Genomic DNA, 10,725 nt, shown 5'->3' with positions numbered 1-10,725 from the left:
GAGTCCCTGAAATTAAGATCTGAAGTTAAAGAAAGTGCTGATAAAAATAGTAACATGTTCACATACTGCTCAGTGGTGAAAAAGAGGCAGAATACTATTAGAAATCAGTGGTTTGGGGTTAGGCTCAGGTTAAGACTTCTGTGAGGAGATTTGTATAATCTTTTTCAAAGAGGTAATTCTGTATCATGTTAAAAACCTACTTAGATAAGGATGTTTCTTACATAAGCATATTGGGAGAAGCAGTAAGATGTTTAGTCTTTTTAAAAATATTCTGTTTATTCCCTCTTCAGAAACTTTATTTAGGACATGAAGCAAGGTCACTAGCCTTGTGAAGAATTTCATATGGAGTAACGAGGCTTGAAGTTACCAAGGATTATGGATAACCCATTCCAAGTTTTAACAAGAGAATTTTCAAGTAAATTTTTTATTTGGTTTTGATTAAGTGTATGTATCTTAATTTCAGTTAGCAGACTTGAAGAAAGAGAAGCAGAACTGAAGAAAGAATATAATGCCTTGCATCAGAGACACACTGAGGTGGGTTTCTAGGTTGGTTCTTACCATACTAACATTAAGATAAAGAAATTAACTCTAGAAAATATGTTTTAATTTTTCTTTGAAAATCAGCAAGTATTATCCTTGGGGGTTATTATTCACGAAGACTTTAAATTTCATGTAGCATTCACTTAGTTACCAAATGCTGACTTTAATGTCTTTTATCTGGAGTTAACTTTTCATGCTATGAATAATGTAATTATTAAGGCATTTCCAATAATTATGTTTTTGACTGGTTGAGTAAAAACTTGTACATATTAAAAAGTATACGTGATACTAATATGAGAGAATTGATATAACTTATTTTGATACCTGTTGGGAAATAGTGCATTTTTAAATTGTTGGTCAGAGTCTATACATTTTTAATACAGTATAAAGTACTTAATTTGAATTAAGCTCATAACAAATGGCAAGCAAATTATAATGTCTTAAAATGACTCTAAAACAGGTTTTCTGCATGAAGTTTCAGTGTTTTAGATTAACAACTCTAGCACATAATCTCTTCAAAGCAAGTTAGAAAATGTACTTGAGAGTTTTTTTAAACTCCTTTTTATGATTCTCTGTCAGCCTTTCCTGTGTTGCCTTTGTTTCTTTCTGTCTCCTTCATGTGAAAATTGTGAACTGGGGTTCACATACTTAAATAGAATTTTCATAGACACATGCACTGTTACATGAAAAATATAATTGCTGTCTTTCTAGTCCAATCTTTCCCATGATACAGATGGTTACAGTCTTTAGCGTCCATTTTCCTTTCAGTATTGGGGGTCATCTCTTATCCTGCCTCTGGTAGGGACCTATATTGTTGCTTTTAAGTAATATAAAACCCCACTGCCGTCAGTTTCATTTGTTTTTGAGAGTAATGTGCTTTTAACACCTTCCACACCTTGTTGGAATTTCTTCCTGGCATGTGAGGTTTATTACTGTTTTAGCTAACATAGCCATGTACCAAGCATGAAGTGTCGTGGAATTTGAGTGGTAAAGGAAAAAGACTGGCCACAGAGGGCTGGAACCATAGAGCTCGGGGAAAACAGAAAACAGAAACAACTTACAATAAACAACAGCCTTTTCAGTATGAAAAAATGACCACATTTTAATAAGATGATATTTGGTAAATATTAAGACTGTTAAAAAACAATTGGTTGTTAAAGGTTTATTGTTTGTTCTTTTCACACCATTCATTTCATGCCCTAACAGTGCCCTGTACTGGTAGTTCTTATCAATGCTGATAATTACAAATATGTTTGGAGGAATAGGTTTATGTGCCATAAATAATTGATAGTGATGAATAATGAATTATGTTGTTTTTTTTATTGAAGATTTTCATTAACCTTTGTAATAATTGAGGATTGTTAAATTGAAATATGTCTAAAATATATACTGTCTTGAAAAAGTCACTGTAAAGTGAAATTTCATATTTTCTCTCATATATGTACATATTTTTTATATTTCTATTCTTTCAGAGAAGAATAGTCTAAAAGAAAAAAAGAAGGATCTCAGGAAAATCTTAAATACCAAGGCAGAGAGTTGGGCCTGTCTAATAACTGTGACAGATCTTACATGTAACATTTTCACAGGGTCCCCTCCTTCAGTCATAAGCAGCTTCTGTCCCGTGATAGGCTCTCTGTAGTTTGCTCTGCCTCGAGGAATGTTTATATGACATTGATATGGCTTCTTTAAAATGTGTTTGTGTGTTTATACATCTGTACTAAGAACTAGGTCCTTTGAAGGTAATTTTGAAAACCTTCAGGGAAAGGAAGTCTGAAGGGTTTAATCTTTCCACTGTTACTTCTAACTCAGTAACCTTTTTTATAGGTACACAAAAAAGACAGCACTTTTATCAAACACGTTTGCTGCTTAAGGAAAATCTCGGGCTTGTTTTGTAATATGAATAACTGCTCTCTAATCAAATTCAAAATTTTATACACATTATTGAATTTGCTTAAAAGGACAGTGGAGGAAATATACATACCCATTAATCACCAAAAACTTCAACCCTTGTCTTACTCAGGGAGCATTTAAATGTATTCTCATCTTATCCTCTGAGCAAACTCTTTATCACCCACCGCCATTTTACAAACTGAAACTTAAAAGATAATATGGAGTGATTTGTCCCAAATGCTATGCTAGTATGTGACTGGATTTGAATCTAGGTCTCTCTGATTCCCTTTTCCTGAATTTTCGATGCTTTTAAGTTATGAAACACATGGATGTTAAATGCACTAGAAAATTTTCTGTCTCTTTGTTTCATGGTGTCTCAACCTTTTAAGAATTGTGGCCTTGTGGATATACTTACTGAACTGCATATGGAAAGATTAAAGGCCAACAGAATTAAAAGGATTCATTCTATTTGTCTCCAAAATCTCTCTTTTTTGCCTTGTTTTTCTAATAACTGTTGTCTTGCATTTCAGTTTTAGCCACAGCTAAATCAACCTCTGCTGAGAAGATTTCTCTAGGTGGGAGGGGAATTGGGATGTTCTAAACAACGTGCTTGGGATCCTTCTCCATGCCTCAGCAACTTGTTGCTGAATTGACTCCTGAATATGTGTGAATTAATATGCATACCTGAGAAAATTGAGAGTTGCAGTTCTGAGATCCGGAGTGATGGGTCTAGTGGACCCAAAATAGATTATATAAAATATATTCTATTTTACTTTCGTACCTCTCTTTTCTACCTTGCAGCATTCATTGCCCAATACTCAGTTGGTTTTGTTTTTAATAAAAAGCAGAGCTACTCTGTGAAGCCCTGTAATTACAATTTAAATTTTTATGTATGATTTATTTTATCTACTTTTTTATGCTTATATAGAACATAGTGCTTATATAGAATATACTTAAGACATCAGGCGATGCCTTAGAATGTGGGGTTTTCTTGTGGGTGTGAGGAAAAAAGGACAGCGAGCTTACTGCCTGCCTCCAGAATTGACTGAAACAGCACCTAGATATACCACGAGTCTTATAATGCTTAACTGCTCTGATGACTGAGTCAGATGGATCTGAGTTCTGGCCGCAAAGCCAACTAGCTACTGACAGAACACAGTTAATCATTAACTAGCTGGTCATATTGGACAAGTTATTTTAACCTCCTTAAAAATGGAGTTTATCTAGAAAGTCATATTATTGTTGTGAGGATTAATTGAAACAATAGCTCTTCATGCATTAGCTGATTTGTAGATGGTGATCAATAAGTATTAGCAGCCATTTTGTTGTTGTTCTTTTGTCCTATAAAGTGCTAGTTTAATTGGGTTAAAACCAGTTTCATTATGTAGACCATTTTGGAATGTTAGGATACTGTATCTCCAGTTACTTGGGATCACTTTTTTGGTTGGGAATTGGTTTGGAATTCAACATCTAAATTAAAACTTTTTTAATTTATTTAAGACGGGAGTCAATTTGTAGAACAGCCTGTTTGGGGTAGAACCAATTCTATATCTTTGCATTTTATTTAATCTTTTTATTTTTCTATACTGAAAAATAGATTATTATAGAAGCAATTTAGGAGAGATTTCTATTCATTTCAATCCCTAAGGGAACTTAGAGTCTTCATTTGAATGACTCAAATTCATATGGTTACTTTCCATTATTAAAGAATTCAATTTAGATTTTCTAAAATCTTTTGAAAATTTAAATTGATATATTTGGTCTGACCATCACTTTGTTATGCTAGTCTCATTTAAATTTCTTCCTCACTTGAAGTTTTTCCTCATACTAGAAGGAAGCAGCTCAGCATTTCTGCCTCATTGACACAAACACAAAAATTGTATTTCTGCAGAACTGTTGGAAAAGAGAAAATATTTAAACTTAAAATTATGTAAATTTAAAAGCTTTTAAAAATGCTTTCATATACATATCTGTGTGATTATATATTCATTTTTCTTTGCCTGATACACTTCTTATTTGGGCTAATTTTAACTTGGGGAACAGCCTGGTTGATTGTTTTATATTTGATTTGATGGCATTACCCATCTTAATCCATATGTCAGACTTCTTGTTTATCTGAAGTAAATAACACTTTCAAATTGATTTTTTTTCCAAATTGATTTATATATGTCTTAATTTTTATATATGCTTCCATACCAAGTGTAAATTTCACAAATACTTATTATTTATTTGGCTACACTGTGCAGCTTGTGGGATCTCACTTAGTTCCTCAACCAGGGATTAAATCCAGGCCACAACAGTGAAAACATGGAATCCTAACCACTAGACCATCAGGGAACTCCTGACAAAAGCATACTTCTTATAAATAAATTTTTAAATCTTGTTTAAATTTTCTTTCAAACAAAAAATAAATTTTCTTTCAGTAGCTATCCTTTTAATATTGCTACAGTGCATATTTTAAGTTATTTGAAGTTGAAACCTATCTTCATGCAACTAAAGTTTAGCAACTTACAAAGCTATTCCATGCTGTAATTTTAAAAATTCTAGGAATATTCTCCTTTTCTTGCCTATTCTTGATATTTATATTTCTTTAAATTGTGGGAATGTAAGTTGGTTTAGCCACTGTGGAAAACAGTATAAAACTAAAAATAAAATTATCATATGATCCAGCAATCCCACTTCTGGGAATATATTCAGATAAAACTGTAATTCAAAAAGATACATGCACTCCTATGTTTATAGCAGCACTAGTCACAATAGCCACAGTATGAACAATATGAAAAGGCAAAAAGATAGGACACTGGAAGATGTACTTCCCAGGTCGGTAGGTGCTTACTATGCTACTGAAGAAGAGTGGAGAAATAGCTCCAGAAATATTGAAGAGTCTGAGCCAAAGCAAAAACAAAATCCAGGTGTGGATGTGACTGGTGATGGAAGTAAAATCTGATGCTGTACAGAACAGTATTGCATAGGAACCTGGAATGTTAGGTCCGTGAATCAAGGTAAATTGGAAGTGGTCAAACAGGAGATGGCAAGAGTGGACATTGACATTTTAGGAATCAGTGAACTGACATGGGCCAGAATGGGCGAAATTCATTGAGATGACCATTATATCTACTACTGTGGGCAAAAATCCCTTAGAAGAAATGGAGTAGCTCTCATAGTCAATAATACATAGCCAAATACAGTACTTGGGTGCAGTCTCAAAAATGACAGAATATTCTGTTTGTTTCCAAGGCAAACCATACAGTAATACGATAATCCAAGTCTATGCCCTGACCAGTAACGCTGAAGAAATTGAAGCTGAATGGTTCTATGAAGACCTACAAGACCTAGAACTAACACCAAAAAAAGATGTCCTTTTCATCACTGGGGACTGAAATGCATAAGTAGGAAGTCTAGAGATACCTGGAGTAACAGGCAAGTTTGGCCTTGGAGTACAAAATGAAGCAGGGCAAAGGCTAACACAGAGTTTTGCCAAGAGAACGCACCGATCATAGCAAATACCCTCTTGCAACAATACAAAAGATGACTCTAAACATAGACATCACCAGATGGTCAATACTGAAATCAGATTAATTATATTCTTTGCAGCCAAAGATGGAGAAGCTCTTTACAGTCAGCAAAAACAAGACCGGGAGCTGACTGTGGCTCAGATCATGAACTCCTTATTGTAAAATTCAGACCTAAATTGAAGAAAGTAGGGAAAACCACTAGATCTTTCAGGTATGACCTAAATCAAATCCCTTATGATTATACAGTGGAAGTGAGAAATAGATTCAAGGGATTAGATTTGATAGAGTGCCTGAAGAATTATGGATGGGTGTTTGTAACATTGTACAGGAAGCAGTGATCAAGACCATCCCCAAGAAAAAGGCAAAATTGTTGTCTGAGGAGGCCTTACAAATAGCTGAGAAAAGAAGAGAAGCAAAAGGCAAAGGAGAAAAGGAAAGATATACCCGTTTGAATGGAGAGTTCCGAAGAATAGCAAGGGGAGATAAGAAAGCTTTCCTAAGTGATCATTGCAAAGAAATAGAGGAAAACAATAGAATGGGAAAGACTAGAGATCTCTTCAAGAAAATTAGAGATACTAAGGGAACATTTCATGCAAAGATGGACACAATAAAGGGCAGAAATGGTATGGACCTAACAGAAGCAGAAGATGCTAAGACGACGTGACAAGAATACACAGAAGAACTATACAAAATAGATCTTCATGACTCAGATAACCATGATGGTGTGGTCACTCACCTAGAGCCAGGCATCCTGGAGTGTGAAGTCAAGTGGGCTTTAGGAAGCATCACTGTGAACAAAGCTAGTGGAGATGATGGAATTCCAGTTGAGCTATTTCAAATCCTAAAAGATGATGCTATAAAAGTACTGCACTCAATATGCCAGCCAATTTGGAAAACTCAGCAGTGGCCACCACTAGAAAAGGTCAGTTTTCATTCTATTCCCAAAGAAAGGCAGTGTTCAAACTAAATGTTCAAAATGTTCAAGCTACCACACAATTGCACTCATCTCACATGCTAGCAAAGTACTGCTCAAAATTCTCCAAGCTAAGCTTCAAAACTATGTGATCTGAGAACTTCCAAATGTTTAAGCTGTATTTAGAAAAGGCAGAGGAACCAGATATCAAATTGCCAGTATCCATTGGATCATAGAAAAAGCAAGAGAATTCCAGAAAAGGATCTATTTCTGCTTCATTGACTACGCTAAAGTCTTTGACTGTGTTGATCACAACAAACTATGGAAAATTCTTCAAGAGATGGGAATACCACCAGACCACCTTACCTGCCTCCTGAGAAACCTGTATGCAGATCAAGAAGCAGCAGTTAGAACTGGACATGGAACAATGGACTGGTTCCAGATTTGGAAAGGCATTTGTCAAGGCTTTATATTGTCACCCTGCTTATTTAACTTATATGCAGAGTACATCATGAGAAATGCCAGACTGGATGAAGCACAGGTTGGAGTCAAGATTTCTGGAAGAAATATCAACAACCTCAGTTAAGCAGATGACACCACCCTTATGGCAGAAAGTGAAGAGGAACTGATGAAAGTGAAAGAGGAAAATGAGTAAAAAGCTGCCTTAAAACCAACATTCTAAAAACTAAGATCATGGCATCTGGATCCATCATGTCATGGCAAATAGAGAAACAATGGAAACAGTGGCAGACTTTCTTTTCTTGGTCTCCAAAATCATTGTGAATGTTAACTGCAGCCATGAAAATAAAAGATGCTTGCTCCTTGGAAAAAAAGCTGTGACAAACCTAGGCAGCATATGAAAAAGCAGAGACATTACTTTTCCCACAAAGGTCCATCCAGTCAAAGCTATGTTTTTTCCAGTAGTCATGTGTGGATGTGAGGGTTGGACCATAGAGAAAGCTGAACGCTGAAGAATTGATGCTTTTGAACTGTGGTGTTGGAGAAAACTCTTAAGAGTCCCTTGGACAGCAGGGAGATCAAACCATTTCAGTCCTAAAGGAAATCAGTCCTGAATATTCATTGGAAGGACTGATGCTGAAGCTGAAGCTCCAATACTTTGACCACGTGATGCAAAGAACTGACTCATTGGAAAAGACCCTGATGCTGGGAAAGATTGAAGGCAGGAGGAGAAGGGGATGACAGAGGATGAGATGGTTGGATGGCATCACCAACTCGATGGACATGGGTTTGGGTGGAATCCAGGGGTTGGTGATGGACAGGGAAGCCTGACGTGCTGCGGTTCATGGGGTCGCAAAGAGTTGGTCGGACACAACTGAGCGACTGAACTGAACTGACGTGTTTTAATACCAGGTTTGGGTCTCTTAAAAGTGGAACTATATCAAGAATCAAATCAGGGACTTGGTTGGTCCAGTGACTAAGACTCCATGCTCCCAATGCAGCGGGCCTGAATTCTATCTCTGGTCAGGGAACTAGACCCCACATGATAAAACTAAGACCCAGTGCAGCCAAAAAAAAAAAAAGAATCAAATCAGACTGTAGAATTTCTTGACAGGTTTTATGCTTGATATTCTTGAAGTTTTCACTGCCATATTCAGCTTGCGTCTTATGGTTCCTTGTTAAAGAGTTAATGTGTTCTGGTTTTTCATTTGTTTCAGTTTGCTGCCATTTTTATATGATTATATTAAGTAATGATTCCAGTAAGTTAGCAGTCTAACAATGGAGAGAATATTTTAGCATTCTTTGAACTAAATCTGTAGTAAAAATAAATAAATATCTTGGTATTAAATTGAAAATTATCTTTACTCAAGTTTCAAGTTAATTTCTTTGTTGTTTCCCACTTTAGCAATGGATTTCTCAAGTGCCATCTGTCCCCTTTAATCACTAATCTCTTGTCAATTCCTTCCCAATGTCTATATCTAATTTGTGTTATTCATGTAAGAATTATTTAATAGCATTACATATTGTAAGAAAATTTTTTTGCTATGTTAAGCAAAATATTGGTTATTTTTCGGACTCTAGCATCCTTAAATGTAAGCATTTGCATATCCCTTTGAGAATAAAATAAAATTTCATCCTAAATATTCTTTAATATGGAACATGGGTAGTCTAATAAATAAGAAATTTATATTAAAAGGTTTCCTTTGTTAAAATGTTATACTTTTTTTCCAGGTATTAGTCTTAAAATTTTGTGTATTCTTTTGTTTCTTCAAAATAGATGATCCATAATTATATGGAACACTTAGAAAGAACAAAACTTCATCAGATCTCAGGGAGTGATCAACTAGAATCCACAGCTCATAGTAGAATTAGGTAAGCTTTTTTTAATACATTTTTACCTTGGGAAAAAGGAAGATAATATAATCTGTTTCTGTTTCTCTCTGTTCTTTAATCCTCAGACAATAGTTAGCTTTCTCCCTGCTGTAGTTGGAATGCTATAGGAGGGGGTAGCGTAGAAAAACAAAACAACTTTCACTAATGAAAAGGTATATTGATAGCCATTGTTTTCTGATACTTGACAAAGATTGTAGTAGGTTTAAAATTTTTATTTGTCAGAATGCTGTAAATTTTTCATTTCTCCTGTATAATTGGTTTGAAAGTCCTTTTTGCTACAGAGAGACATGTTTGAAAGGGTTAGCCAGACTTCTGTTTGATGTAGGAGTGTGAATAAATTATGTAGATCTCCAAGCATTGTAGCCAATGAGCTAAGCCAGGCCTCTTAGTGGGGAGGAAAATAGTTAATAGGCTGGCCTCTGCTCCGGATTGCTGCATAAATGCTAGGAGCAGCAGCTCTATGGTTATGAGGCGGTGAGAGCAGGATGACGTCAGCGCTTCGGAGCTGCAGCAGGATGGAGTGGAAAGCTGCTGCTGATGGCATTGTTTTTGTGGCAGCAGCTGAATGACAGAGCCTCACTACAAAGATACCCTTCTGGCCCCTGTGTAGGCCTCCTGGTTCGGGTGTTTCACCATGCCAGCACAGCGCCATGAGTCCTGGATGCATGCTGCTGTTTGTGTTTGGCTTTGTTGGCGGGGCGGTGGTCATTAATTCTGCTATCTTAGTATCTCTCTCCGTTTTGCTGCTTGTGCACTTTTCTATTTCTACCGGAGTGCCAGCTTTGACGCAGAACCTACCAAGGATACTCAGGTACTTCAGTCTCTCTTAGAAGTCCTTTTCTGGTTGGTTTTTCTTTTGTGTTTAGCTTTATGGGTCTTCTTTGTAACCATTTATGTTGCAGATTGAAACAATGGAAAATGGCCTGAAGCTAAGACTTCTATTCTTATATATATTTATAGGCTATTGCTTAGGGATATGCTTTGTGTTTGGAAACCACCCACTTAAGAAAAGGATTTTCAGATCGTGCTTATACACAAATACAAGGTCAGAGTGGTCTTGTTTTAAGCAGAGGGTTCAACCAGTAAAGGAAAACAGGAGTGGAGCATTGGGTCCAAATTCACACAACCGCTCCATGAGAGCATCTGAGCACTTAGAAGCAAGTAGCTTTATGGTGGGACTTGTAGTTGATTAGACACAGGCATAGGTGTTTGTTTTGTTCCAATGATCCTTTGACTGTTGGAGGTTCAGGCATCCTTTTTGCAGTTTTTGATAGCAGTTCATGGGAACTGACAATGTAAATATTTTCCTCCTACAGCAAAACATATTTGAAGTGAAAGGATTTAAACCTTTTAGGGCAAGGAATTCATTTTTTCTCCCAATTATTTATGCATCAAAGTTGGAAAGCTTTACAAAGCCTATTCACTATTGTTTTGTCAGATGTTGCCTTTTCTTTGTGGACTTGGGTCACAGATATCCATGCCTGCTTGTGGGGATATCATTAATCTCTGTAGCTT

General features: G+C 36.0%; 1 protein-coding gene across 8 annotated transcripts in view; it reads left to right on the top strand.

Moving 5' to 3' along the window:
- SPAG9 (sperm associated antigen 9) overlaps nt 1–10,725 on the top strand; it is a 154,114-nt gene that overhangs the window by 63,251 nt on the left and 80,138 nt on the right. For 6 of the 8 annotated variants that reach the window (XM_043471930.1, XM_043471922.1, XM_043471912.1 and 3 more), the window contains exons 3-4: nt 464–534; nt 9,095–9,189. In XM_043471930.1, the coding sequence (XP_043327865.1) occupies nt 464–534; nt 9,095–9,189 (166 nt within the window). Of the gene's footprint in view, nt 1–463; nt 535–9,094; nt 9,190–9,649; nt 10,022–10,725 lie in introns of those variants that run through there. The other 2 variants (XM_043471960.1, XM_043471949.1) reach the window with 1 other exon arrangement.

Source organism: Cervus canadensis, chromosome 1 (genome assembly GCF_019320065.1).
Source record: "Cervus canadensis isolate Bull #8, Minnesota chromosome 1, ASM1932006v1, whole genome shotgun sequence".
Taxonomy (NCBI): domain Eukaryota; kingdom Metazoa; phylum Chordata; class Mammalia; order Artiodactyla; family Cervidae; genus Cervus; species Cervus canadensis.
Note: the sequence above shows the minus strand (reverse complement) of the source record. Positions and strands in the feature narration are given on the sequence as shown.